The following is a 12,911-nucleotide window of genomic DNA, read 5'->3' as shown; positions in this document are numbered from 1 at the left end:
CATGTTTTTAAATAGCATCTTTATGCTCCAGGTCTACACACCTGTAATTCTGATTTTGGAGGACAAGAAAGGAGGATTGCAAGTGTGAGGAGAGCCTGGACAGCATGGCATGACACCCATCTAAAATACACTTTTTTTTAATCTGCTTTTTCTTGGTTTATTAGTTTTAAACCTTGACTCATTTTATCAGTTATCAAGTATTTATTTATTTCTCACTTAAAGAGAAAAGGCACTGCCACTTATATTGTAGGAAGCTATAATTATGATTTCCAATTTCAGAGATTAGAAAATGTGGGGGAAAGTTCGTCTTAGAGGTAAGAACAGTGGTGACCCTTTTATGGATGAGCATTTAGTTCAACCTGTTTACAAAATGCTTCCAGTCCTTCCCCCCAGCCCCCTAGGAGGTGTGTCATATTTGGTGTTTGTTTGTTTGTTAATAAATCAGCTTGAGGAAGTTGGTTAGCTTCTGGACAGTCCCCCTGGGAACTTGGACTTTGTTTCACCCTACAGGTAAAATGGAGTCTGAAGTCAAAATGGCTCTGCTTAGGCCAAGGTGCTATTGTCTGCTCCCTTCAAAACAATACCAAAGCAGTAACAGTCTCCAGCAAAGAAAACCCTTGGGCTGGACAGTCACTGTTGAATTCTATCATACTTTTGAAGAAGAGTACCATTGTTCCTTAAACTACTAGCTCATAAAATAGAAAAGGAACACTTTCACTCATTCTACATAAACAATAATACCTTGATTCCAAAACCAGATAAAGATACAGTGGGGGGGGGGAGCTGTAGGCTAGTTTTCTTAATGAACACAGATGCAGAAATCCTCAGATGCAGAAATCCTCAGTAAAATATTTGCAGATCAAATTCAAGAACACATTGAAATATCACACACCATGATCAAGTTGGTTTCATTCTAGGAGAAAAGGAGGAAGGAAGGGTTGGGAGTGTTACAATACATGACTCCAAATTATTCTACAGAACCATAGTAAAAAAAAAAAAAAACCTGGCAGTGACGGACAACCCTGCATGTAAATCAGCAGGATACAACAGAGAACCCGAAAGAACCCCACAGCTATATCCACATGACTTGACAAAGTGCCAAAGACAAATATAGAGAAAAGGCAGGGGAACTGCCTGTCTACTTGTAGAGGGCCAAAACCAGGTCCCTGCTTCTCACCCTGCACAGAACTCAATGCAAAATGTGTCAAAGACTTTAATCAGAAGCTGAAGTTCTGACACTGCTGTGAAAAACATCCTGGGGCAGGATCCTGGAGAGCTAGGCAGCAGCTTTATGAAATGAACTCCAGTTAGATGCAGAACTAAGCAGGAGTTGACAGCCGAGACATGACAAAGTTTTAAGTGGGGAGCAACAGCAAAGAGGAGGGAAAAAATCTTTGCTCGCTATTCTTCTGACAAGTGATTAGTACTGAGAAGACATAAAGAACTCCAAAAGCTAAGCACCCAAACAACAAATAAGCTGGTCCATAAATGCAACAGAATGACTGCATGGAAAAAAATGTTCACTATCTTTAGCCATTAGAAAAAGTGCAAGAAAACTAAAATTCACCTGGAAGTACAAAAGACCCCAAATCGCCCAAGTAACCCTGAGCAAAACCATACACATACAGAAGACTGAAACTAGATCCTGCCCCTCATCTTGGACAAAGTTGCCTCAGAAGGGGTCATAGGCCTTGGAGTAAGATCTGAAACTTTGGAACTTACAGAGCTTTTCAAAACTTATAGTTTATTAAAATGACTTTTTGGCAAAATTACTTCAGGTGAGGAAATTTCATACCATGAGTAAAATTCCAAAGCTCCTCTGGAATTTTTCCATATACATGATCATATTCATGTCCCATTATTTTTGCTTATCCTCTCCCCAGCCCCATTCCTCTTCCCAAATAGCCACCTTCCTGTTTTCATGATCCCTTTACATTCTAGACTTCACATATGAGAGATAACTTGGTGATATGCATCCTTTTGGATCTGTCATGTTTTCACTTAACATGATGATCTCTGGTTACAACCATTTCCCTGCAATAATCTGATTTTGTTGTTCTTTGTGGCTAAATAATAATACTCCTTTGTGTATATGTATACTTTCTTTGTCTACTCATCTGTTCCCATGTATCTCTATTATATATTGACTGGCTGCTTCAGGTATATACCCAGGAATTATATAGTTTATAATCTGTTCAGAGTATTTTAAAAGTTAAAAATCATGATGCTTTGTCATTTCTTACAATTACTATGAAGTGGGTAATCACAAGCATTTATTTGGGAATGTAACGTGTGTGTGTGTGTGTGTGTGTGTGTGTGTGTGTGTGTGTGTGTGTGTAAATAGGTAGATAAAGATATATAAAGCATTTGATAATGAATCGAAGTTGTTGGGGTTTTTTCTTTGTAAGACCATGCAATTCGAAGATGACGATCAGGGCCCACCAGCTCCTCCTAACCCATTCAGTCATCTCACGGAAGGAGAACTTGAAGAATATACGAAGACAATCGAAAGAAAACAACGAGGCCTGGACGGTCAGTTCCTCTTAGATTAGGTCTGGGATCACCACACTGATAACATAGAGCACCCAAGCTGGATGACAGAGGCAATCAGAGCTTTTGCATTCTATTGTAGCTCATCTGCTCTAGTCCTTTCCAGGTGCAGGTGAGGCTAAAATGCAGAAAAGCACTCCTACTTGTTCAGACAGAGAAACCTGTTCTTCTCAGAAAGCAGTCTGAACGTGGGCTGTGTTACCTTCAGTTTAGAACACCAAGGCCCAGAGGAACAGAGGATTTCTAGACAAAGTAAAGAGAGCTCTTGCTTTGACCATTGCATGGTATATGGATTGTTGGTCACAGATTCTCAAGGACATGACTGTGATGCTTTGTGAGATCTCTGTTCCTGGTGTCAGGGTGCCAGGAGAAGCATCAACATGTAGCATATACTGCTAGGAATTTGAAGTTACTTTCTTAGGGCCCATGGGTGCTCTACTGCATTGAGTTTCCATGACTTTGGAAGTCTTTGGAAGTTTATAAGTGGGTAGTTAAGAACTGGTAGTGAAGAGTCAAGTATGGAGGCATATGCCTGTAATCACAGCACCAGAGGCTGAGGCAAGAGGATTGTAAATGGAAGACTCGCCTAGGCTAAATAGGGAAATCTTGTCTCAAAAAAGTAAATAAATAAATTACTAATGAAAAAGCCCTAGCAGTTGAGTCCTAGCTCTGCTTTGCTCTAGAGTAAGAGATTAATCTTAGCAGGGTTTCTCAGGGCTGGGTCTTTAAGCCACCTGAAAAAATAGACAGTGAATTATGTATAAACTCATCTGGGCAAGCAGGAATCAGGGTAGAAAATTACAAGTCTCTGATCCAGTAAGAGCCCCTGCATTGGCTCATCTACAGTGCCCAGTTAGCATTTCTACCAAAGCAAAGCAGAAGCCAATAATAAAATAATTGTCTGTGTGGCCAAGTTCCAGACAGCCAGGGCTGGGGCAAGGGGTGGGGGTCTATGTTAAATACCATGGATTATCTGATAGCTAATGGCTAGTGACATCTGGACCATCCAAGAAACCATTTTTATCAGTGTATACACTCTATCACAAAAGCCACTTACCCTACTCATTAACGTACTTAGAGCAAATTTTTCTCAATGGCATATTTAACTGTTTCTTCTAACATAAGACAGAAACATTTTATTATATTTTATAAAATGTCCCTATTTAATCTCTTATTTTTGAAAGCCTAAAGATGCGAGGTAATAAATATACTCTAGACATCGCTTTTTGTATATAACTTTGTAAGTAATTTCTTTTACATTCCTGCATTAGCTCACTAATAGTCTCTAACAGGAATCACTAACTGGAAATGGTTAGAAACTCAGTGAACCATTCTGCCTCATTAATGTGGCAACACTGGTGAGGCTCTGTAACTCTTCTCATCTGGCTATGTAGATTTCAGTTTCCCATACTAGCAAAAGCTAAATGCGTATGTATTCTTTGTCTGGGCTGCCAATATCCATGCTTCTTTTAACCCAGTATGAAAAATTACAGTTCATGGCCAAAAGTTTTAACACATTAATCTCCTCAGAATCATAATCACTGACATGTGGGATAGCTCTTAGCGTGCTCAGCTCATAGCTGAAGAACTTACCGCCTCTGTGAGCAGGCATTGGATGTGCACACTAACCTCTGAAACCGTAAGCTTCCTTGTTCTGTTTGCATGGCTTTTAACTGAACATCTTATTCAACAGACGCTGAGCAGGAGTCACTCTCAGATGACGCTGCATCTGTTTCACAAATTCAGTCTCAAACTCAATCACCGCAAAATGTCCCTGAAAAATTAGAAGGTATTCAATGTAATTTCCCATAGTCTTCACATCGTAAGAATCTTGTCGATTGTACCCATGTAAGAAATTAAACACTTGTTCACAGTAACTATGCCAGAGTTTTACTGAATTCTCCCAGAATGTTACACATTTATGAAATGAGATGCTACTTTTATTCATCATTTATATTGATTCACTTTTGCCTGCCTTGGGCTAACCCATAATTTTTAAGAATTTGTGGAATTAGCCGGGCAGTGGTGGTGCACACCTTTAATCCCAGCACTGGGGAGGCAGAGCCAGGCGGATCTCTGTGAGTTTGAGGCCAGCCTGGGCTACAGAATGAGCTCCAGGAAAGGCACAAAGCTACACAGAGAAACCCTGTTTCGAAAAACCAAAAAAAAAAAGAATTTGTGGAATTAAAATTGACTTGTCATGTCATACATCTTCTAACCAATAGCATGAAGTTCTTTACAGTTTCAAATGTCAAATTACCCTCAAACTAGAGAAAAATGTGTTGTCATCTTCATTTATAATGATTTCATTTACAGTGAAATGACATGACATCAAACTACAGTTATCTTTGACTCCTTTAATGCCTGTGTTCTCCTCCTCCCTCTGTATCACTTAAGAAGCTTAGCTTCATGCTAATAGATACATAGGTTATTAAAATAATAATCTGTCCTCATTAAAATTAAGGCAATGCCTCAGTACTAAAACTTCTGTTTTGAGAACTAAACAGAAATGTTGACTGTGTAAATCATAATCCCCCCAAACCTTCCCCTTTTGTAGAAAACCACGAGCTATTTTCCAAGAGCCTCACCTCCATGGATGTGCCTGTCATGATTGTGAACGGCAAGGATGAGATGCATGATGTTGAAGATGAGCTTGCTCAGCGGGTCAGTAGGTTAACTACGAGCACGACCATAGAGAACATCGAGATCACCATTAAGTCTCCAGAAAGGACTGAAGAGGTCCTGTCACCTGATGGCTCACCTTCAAAGTCACCATCCAAGAAAAAGAAGAAGTTCCGCACACCTTCTTTTCTCAAAAAGAGCAAAAAAAAGGAGAAAGTTGAGGCATAAGTAGTCTTTTTGTAATTTGTATATTACAATGTGACATTGCACAATTAAATACCACATTTTAGTTCATTGTTAATATACAGTGGTAGATTGGATTGGGGGGTATGTAGCAAACTGGACTTTAAAAACTGGAAAGAAGTTTTACTAAAAGAAAAACATTATGGAAAACTTTTAAATTCATCTCTTTTTATATGTCCAAAAATGGCTTTGAACTTTTAAACAGTTGCTAGTTTTACTTAGCACTACCCTCATGAAGTATTATTGTTGTTGATCACTAACAGACACCTGTCTGTTACTTCAGGCCTTCTCCACCATTTCTGTTGGAAGGAAATTGCCAGTGAACAAGTGAGAATTTTGACTTCTCAACAGCTGCCTCACTTGCTAATCAGACTACAATTTTGTCATGGTTATTGACTGTGTCTTTTGGATCTCCATTGTTACAGTGGGCATTAATGGAATGCTTTCAAAGCTTCTACAACAAGAATCTGTAGCATTAGTATACACTGGCACATTTTTTTAGATGTTTTAAGAAAAGATTTGTTTGGAATTTTATTCATTGTATGAAATTCCCTCACCTGAAGTAACTATTTGCCAAAAAAGTCATTTTAATAAACTATAATTTTTGAAGAACTTCCTTTTTTATTAGTTTAGAAAGCCCCTTATTTTTCATAGAGGGGATTTTGTACACATAACATGAATTATTTAGTTTAACTCTGGCAAAAACAATTTTTGTATGTTGAAACATTTGTATCCCTTCAGTATAAGGTGTCATGTGCATCTACCAATCAGTTGGCAGTAGAGCATCCCCTCAGGCTGCTTGATACCCAGTGTAGTTCAAGAGTCCAGGGACATGGCATCCAAAGGGCATAGAAAGGTCTAGATTCCTATTTGAACTGTATAATGTATTTTTCTCTTAGTATTGCTGATGGCTGAAGAGTATCTCCTAAGGAACCAAATGAAAAGGTTGAAAGGGAAAGGGGAAGTAAGGGAAAGGATGGGAAGGAAGAGTCTACTTTGATGATGACATTTATCCACAGTGAAATACATAGTTTGGTTTATTGAAAATCAGTCCCAAATTTCTAAAATTCTGTTTCTCTACCAAAATCAGTCTTGGTTGATAGTTGAGTTATAAAGAGATTAAAACGTACATACGTACTTTTAGAGGACAGCACTAGAACCAATCAGCAGGTCTAATCCCACAAGCAAGAAAACTACCACTTCTTGATTTTTGTGAACTTAAAAATTCTTTTAACTTTCTACTGTATATACAAATTTAAACCTAGGTTTAATATAGTTTTCTCCATTTTCCCAAGTGATGTCACAGATCAATGTAAATGGATGTTCCAAACTACTCAGTGAGTACACATAATAAAGGCGTCCTGGAGGGCGAGTTGGCATGCGGAAGTTACATTGACCACAGTGTTCTCTGGGCCGGTTCTGTCTGACTGTGTGCTGATGCAAACTTGAAACAGAGCCTGCAAATGTCATTTTAGATCTCACTAACTACTGGAGTCTGTTCATCTCGTAGTGGAAACTCTGAGTTGCTGAACTATGTATGTGAGAACTGTTTTATGTTCTACACCATTTTTGTTGTATTACAACACATGTAGACACAGTAACCTGTGAACTATCCTTTTCCATAACTTTTAAAGAATATATATATATCTAAATGAATGCAATGTGCATAAATATTTTTTAAACACAACAGTAAACTATTGCACCTTTTGCTAATGCTTCTATTTACTTGCTTTGGCATAATGAATGAGCCAGTGAACTCAGTGTCCTGTGGAGAAATGTGTAAAAGTTATCTGATATTGCTCTTAGATGTTATGCTAATTAATGTTAAATCACAAATAAACAGTATTTTAAATATATGCATTTGGTATAATGAAGTTTCCATTCAGGAATGATTTCTTAGTTTATACATTGTGGTCTGCCAATTTTATTTAAAACCGTGGAACTATTAGATTGTCTTCTGAGTAAGGAGGTCTCTGATAAATCTGTTTTCAATTTAGTTAAACATTCGTATATATAGCTGGGCTTAGTAGCACATGCCATTAATCCCAGTAGTCAGGGGGCAGAGGCAGGTGGATCTCTGAGTTCTAGGACAGCCGAGGTTTCAATAGCAAGACTTTCTCTTAGAAAAAACAAAAACAAAAAAAGTCACATGCATATATGTATCAAGTATCACACATATTTATATATGTGTGTGTATATATGCATGTGTGTGTGTGTGTGTGTGTGTGTGTGTGTGTGTGTGTGTAAAACCTTTTTGTCCTGGCCGGGTGTGGCGGCCTGAGAATGCTGCTAGGGTAGAAGATGTAAGCTGTGCACTGGCTCACAACATTACAACCTTTGAAACAGCAGTGGAAGGAGAAGAGCAAGAAAAGGAAGTCCACTGTTTTAGCCAAAAAAAAAAAATAAGGTAATTTTTCATTCCCTTCTAGTTCTTGCCCAATTATGTCTGTATTTGCTGTAGGTTGATAATCATAGCACGAATATCATTTCTATCCTGTTTTTTTCTACTTAGAGTAGCCCGCCCTAGAAACACCTGTAATCCCAGCACTTGAGAGATGAAGGCACAGAAGGTCAGGAGTTCAGGCCTTAGATGTAGGAGACCCTGTCTACAAAGAGGGAAACACACTCTTATAGGTTTTCAACCAAATCCCTCACGTGGATAATTTATTTTCAGTTTTCCCTGCTTTGTCCTAAAATGGAGTACAAGAGGGGAAAAATGTGTTAATTGAAGGTTCTGGTTAATCAAAGATTGATAGTCTTGGTTACCTCAGCTTGTAAATAACTCAGTGGTGGAAAACAGTGTTTCAGATCAAAAGTCTCCTTACCCCCTGGTTCTCACCTGAGTGAGCATAGATTAGAAAATGATTGCTGCCGGGCGGTGGTGGCGCACGCCTTTAATCCCAGCACTCGGGAGGCAGAGCCAGGCGGATCTCTGTGAGTTCGAGGCCAGCCTGGGCTACCAAGTGAGTTCCAGGAAAGGCGCAAAGCTACACAGAGAAACCCTGTCTCGAAAAACCAAAAAAAAAAAAAAAAAAAAGAAAATGATTGCTTGTGTCTTTAAGTTAATATTTCATCATGTCTCGTAACATTATCTTTTTTAATGGGCAGAAAACCCATAAAAGTAAATGAGCTATTTTTAAACTCATGTACATATGCAAATGATCTTGGCCAAACTATCATTTTAAAGAGCCATTTTCTTTGTGGCCACTAGGGGGTGTGACTACCTAACAATCCAGTTTCCAGTTCTGGCACTCTACTTTTTTCTTAGACTGTAAATACCATGTTTGTTGTGAGGAACTTGGATGCCATTTCTTTTGTTGCTTATTCTCGCGAGACTGTCCCTCAGCTCTGTTTTAGCAGATCCTAGTTCACCAAGACCGGTGTCACCCGCAGTGGTTGTAATGCCTGTGGAGATAGAGAACACATCTATCAGGAGTAACTGCCTACAGGTCTCATACTTGTGACAATATAATGACTTCCTTCTTTTTACTAAGGAAGTAGTTGATAATACCTGCTGTTTTATGTCTCTGTATACCAAAGATTATGCTAAGTGCTTTTCACATATTAGCACATTTGACCCTCTCCCCACCAGCCCAATAAAGTAGAAGGTATTACCCTCACTTTGTGGGTGATAAAACGAAGGTCTGTGGCAGGCAGACCTGGTGTATTGACCACAGATTCAGACCACCAGAATTACTAGTGGCACCTTTGTGCTTACTTTGGTACAGCCCTAGTGTGTTTGTTCTGTGTTGTTCTGTTCTGTTCTTACAGAGAGCCAAGTCCACCCACAGTGAACTAGTTTTTAGGTATATTTAGATAAAACACTGACTTTTGATTTGAAAGAATTTCTCCTCCCCAAGTCACCTCAGAATGAAGAACCGGGTGGGAAGTAGAGAGGAGCAGTAGTGATGGTGTCTGCATGAAGAATTGGCTCTTGAATCCCTGTGTCCTTCTGACTGGAGGAGTAAGGAGACAGTCAAAGGCAGTTTTAAAAACCTGCAGAGGTAGCTTGGTCCAGATATAAATACACATTTCAAGATGAAGTGAGCTACTTATTAAAGTGAATATTGAGATGGTCCTTCTTGGGTAGAAAAACATGCTGGAGTTGAGAATGATTAAGTTTTGAGGAGCTTTTAGTAGAAAAAAGTGGTAAACTTGGTTTCCAAAGGGGGTTCATTGCTAGAAGATGACTATAAGGAGGCAATACTGAGTCTATATTTAGTCAAGGGAACTTCATTTAATTTTTTTAATTGGCTTGAAACTTGATGAGTATGCATCACGAGGTACAATCTAAAGTTGAGAAAAGTTTATAACTATCAGATTGCGTCCTGTGATCCTTAGAGCGAGGTTATCAGTTCTTCAGAGAGATTGTAAGAAAGGGTACTAAGTCAGAATTCAAGAAGGGGTCTTCCACATTTGTGTCTCTTGCTTTCCTACCATAACATGGGCTCTCTTGGACGCCTAGAGGAACATAACTCAGGATTAGGTAAATTCTATGTTCCTACAAACTAGTATTTAGTATTTAAAAATAGGGATGAGTAAAGGACATGTATTACAAGACCAAGCTTGAATGTTATTTATCAATCACTCTTTTCTTAACATTTAAAGTTATTAGGGTCTAAAGAGGTGACTGCTGTTTGGAGAGCCCGGGGCCTGGGTCCCGTGACTTCGATCTATGATTCCAGAGATCCAGTGCCCTCTTCTGACTTTCGAGGGCACTAGACATGTACACAGACATGCATGCAAGCAAAACATTCATAAGCATAAAAAAATTTTAGTTAAAAGAAGAAACTTTAAAATGTTTGTAAGCTATTAGGTTATCCTTGAGAGTTGTTTAAATATTCTCTCAAGTTAATCATGGTGAGGTTTTCTTTCCACATGGAACTTAAATTTTTAAATGTCATTTGTGATTCAGATGACAAATGCATGTTTTGTCATTCCTTATGCCTAGCAGGGGGAAAAGATAGAGATCTATCCAGTCTACAGTTGTTTTTAAAACCCAAAGAATTTCTGTTGGGAAAGGCTTGCCACCAAAACTTTTGCTTCTAGGTTTTATCCCTACACACTGCAGGTTTTGTCCTCCGGAGCCAGCCTTGACCTTGGTTCTGAGGGTAGGGAAATCCCTTATTTTCAGTCTCATGGAAGTTCTGTCACTAGGCAAAATACTAGTTTCCCGCTGAACTTCTTGCCTTAAAAGAAATAGCATTGATTTTGCTCATTGAATTAGGATGTGCACTGAAGAGAGTTAAGAAATCATTCTAAGTTTTGGTGTTTTGTGTTTTTGTTTGTTGTTTGGTTTGGTTTTGGCTTTTTTTGAGACAGGGTTTCTCTATATAACCTTGACTGCCCTGGAACTTACTCTGTAGATCAGGCTGGCCTTGAACTCAGAGATCCTCCTGCCTCTGCCTCCCAAGTACTGGGACTAATGGCATGTGCCACCACTTCCCCACACTTCTAAGATTTTTTAAAATGTAATTTTGAAATGGCAACTAAGGATCAATATGTCATAGGATAGGTATCATCAAATGACAGACTGTATGGACACTTTCTCTTCATTATTAGACTCTTCTCAAAAAGCCAGTAAGCCCAGCTTGATGTTCACATCTGTAATTCCAGCATTCAGAAGCAAAAGGACATGAAGATTAAAGCCAGTCTGAGCTATGTAGAGATGCCTCCTATGGGGGTGGGGCGCTGGGAAGTAGCTAAAACGTGCAAGGCCCTAGGTTCAATCCCCAACTCTGCAAACAAAGTAGTGAGCCAGAGAGCCCTGTAGAAAAGGCACTTCAGCATGGTAACTTCCCTAATTCCGTGGACCAAATAATGTGCTTCAAGTTAGTGATGTAACTGTGAAAGGTGTTGGGGCTTCTTCTTTGGTTGTTGCTGCTGCTGCTGCTGTTGTTAGTTTGGAGTTTTCTGAGATAAGGGCTTACCATAAACGATTTTGGACTGGAACCCTTTGTCCAGTCCGAGTTGGTCTCATACTAGAGACAATCCTCTTGCCTCAGGTTGCCAAGAGCCAGGATGATAGTAGTGAGCGACCGTGCCCTGTTATAGATATGTCTTCAAGAGGGAAAATTCTCAAAGTATTCAAGACACTTTGACTAATGGGATGAAGATGAGGAAGAAGATGTTATATTAAGTGGTAGTTAAAAAGTAGCCTGTCTGAATTTCCCTGGGGTAGTCTTGATTTAAATTATAGTTTTCTGAGATACATATATTTTTAAAAGGTAGCACAGCAAAATGATACAAAAATGCCATTGAGTTCATTTTGTGTTGGTCAGCTACTCCTGGGCATGGGGCCTGCCCTGGGCATGGTTCATAGCCATATGAGGCTACATTGGAGGAAACTGATTTTCCCTTTCCCAGTGGGTATCAGTTGCGGATAGCTTCTTTTTTTTTTTTTTTTTTTTTTTTTTTTTTTGGTTTTTTCGAGACAGGGTTTCTCTGTGTAGCTTTGCGCCTTTCCTGGGACTCACTTGGTAGCCCAGGCTGGCCTCGAACTCACAGAGATCCGCCTGGCTCTGCCTCCCGAGTGCTGGGATTAAAGGCGTGCGCCACCACCGCCCGGCAGGCGGATAGCTTCTTGCTTAGGGGTGGGAGCCCATGTCCACTTCCCCTATTGATGCTGGGACCTCATCTGGTTTTAACCAGTACAGGCCTTGTGCATGCTGCCCCAGTCTCTATGAGTTCATATGTGCCATATGTGCATCAGTCCTGCTGTGTTTGGACTTCGTTGTTTTTGGTCTTACCGGTCTCTTTTGTTACTTTGATTTCTGGCATTCTTGGGGAAGGGATTTGTGTGTGTTGTTTCTTTTTGCTTGTATTTGTTTTGTTGGTTTTGGTTTTGGGGTTTTTTTTTTTGTGTGGTTTTTTGTTTTGTTTTGTTTTTTTCCGAGGCGGGTTTCTCTGTGTAGCTTTGCGCCTTTCCTGGATCTCGCTCTGTAGCCCAGGCTGGGCTTGAACTCACAGAGATCCTCCTGGCTCTGCCTCCCGAGTGCTGGGATTAAAGGCGTGCGCCACCACCGCCCAGCTTGTTGTTCTTTTTTTCAATTAAAAAAATAAAAAAGGTTAGCAGCCCAGCCCAGCCCTAGAGCCACAGTAGTGCTAGAGCTTCAGGGGCTGCTGGCCATGGAGGAGGATCTTTTCCTCATAGGCCGAGTCCAGACAAACCCTTCTACAGAACAGTCACGTGTGGAGGAAGTGGCTGTGCTGGCACCCATCCTTTCTTGTTGGGTACTGCTGGGGGCAGTTTGCAGTGGTCACTGCCGTGATAGACTTTGACTTCAGAGTAGATGGCCCACTTTTATGAGAGAACGTGTAGATACAGCCACCTTGGTGCAGGAGCAGACAAACGCTCCCAAAGTTGTTCTGGACTAACAAGGTTAAACATTACTTCCTACCTGGTTTCTATTTTGGAAATGTTGGCTTCAATTGTTTGGACTGAAAGAAAGGTCATTTGAGGAAAAGGAACCAAAGAATGTAGCCCAAATACAATT

At 39.9% G+C, this 12,911-nt stretch overlaps 1 protein-coding gene across 5 annotated transcripts in view; it reads left to right on the top strand.

The window, feature by feature from the left end:
• The window catches only part of Add3 (adducin 3), a 112,610-nt gene extending 105,339 nt beyond the window's left edge, over positions 1–7,271 (top strand). For 4 of the 5 annotated variants that reach the window (XM_052762171.1, XM_052762174.1, XM_052762172.1 and 1 more), the window contains exons 13-15: positions 2,409–2,532; positions 4,244–4,339; positions 5,108–7,271. In XM_052762171.1, the coding sequence (XP_052618131.1) occupies positions 2,409–2,532; positions 4,244–4,339; positions 5,108–5,400 (513 nt within the window). In that variant the 3' untranslated portion in view covers positions 5,401–7,271. The remainder of the gene's footprint in view (positions 1–2,408; positions 2,533–4,243; positions 4,340–5,107) is intronic. The other variant, XM_052762175.1, reaches the window with a different exon arrangement.
• Positions 7,272–12,911: the final 5,640 nt, after the last annotated feature.

The sequence above is a fragment of the Peromyscus californicus genome, unplaced genomic scaffold (assembly GCF_007827085.1).
Source record: "Peromyscus californicus insignis strain IS unplaced genomic scaffold, ASM782708v3 Scaffold_4__1_contigs__length_199733344, whole genome shotgun sequence".
Lineage (NCBI taxonomy): Eukaryota > Metazoa > Chordata > Mammalia > Rodentia > Cricetidae > Peromyscus > Peromyscus californicus.
The sequence above is the reverse complement of the archived record's forward strand: the minus strand, read 5'-3'. Positions and strand labels throughout refer to the sequence as shown.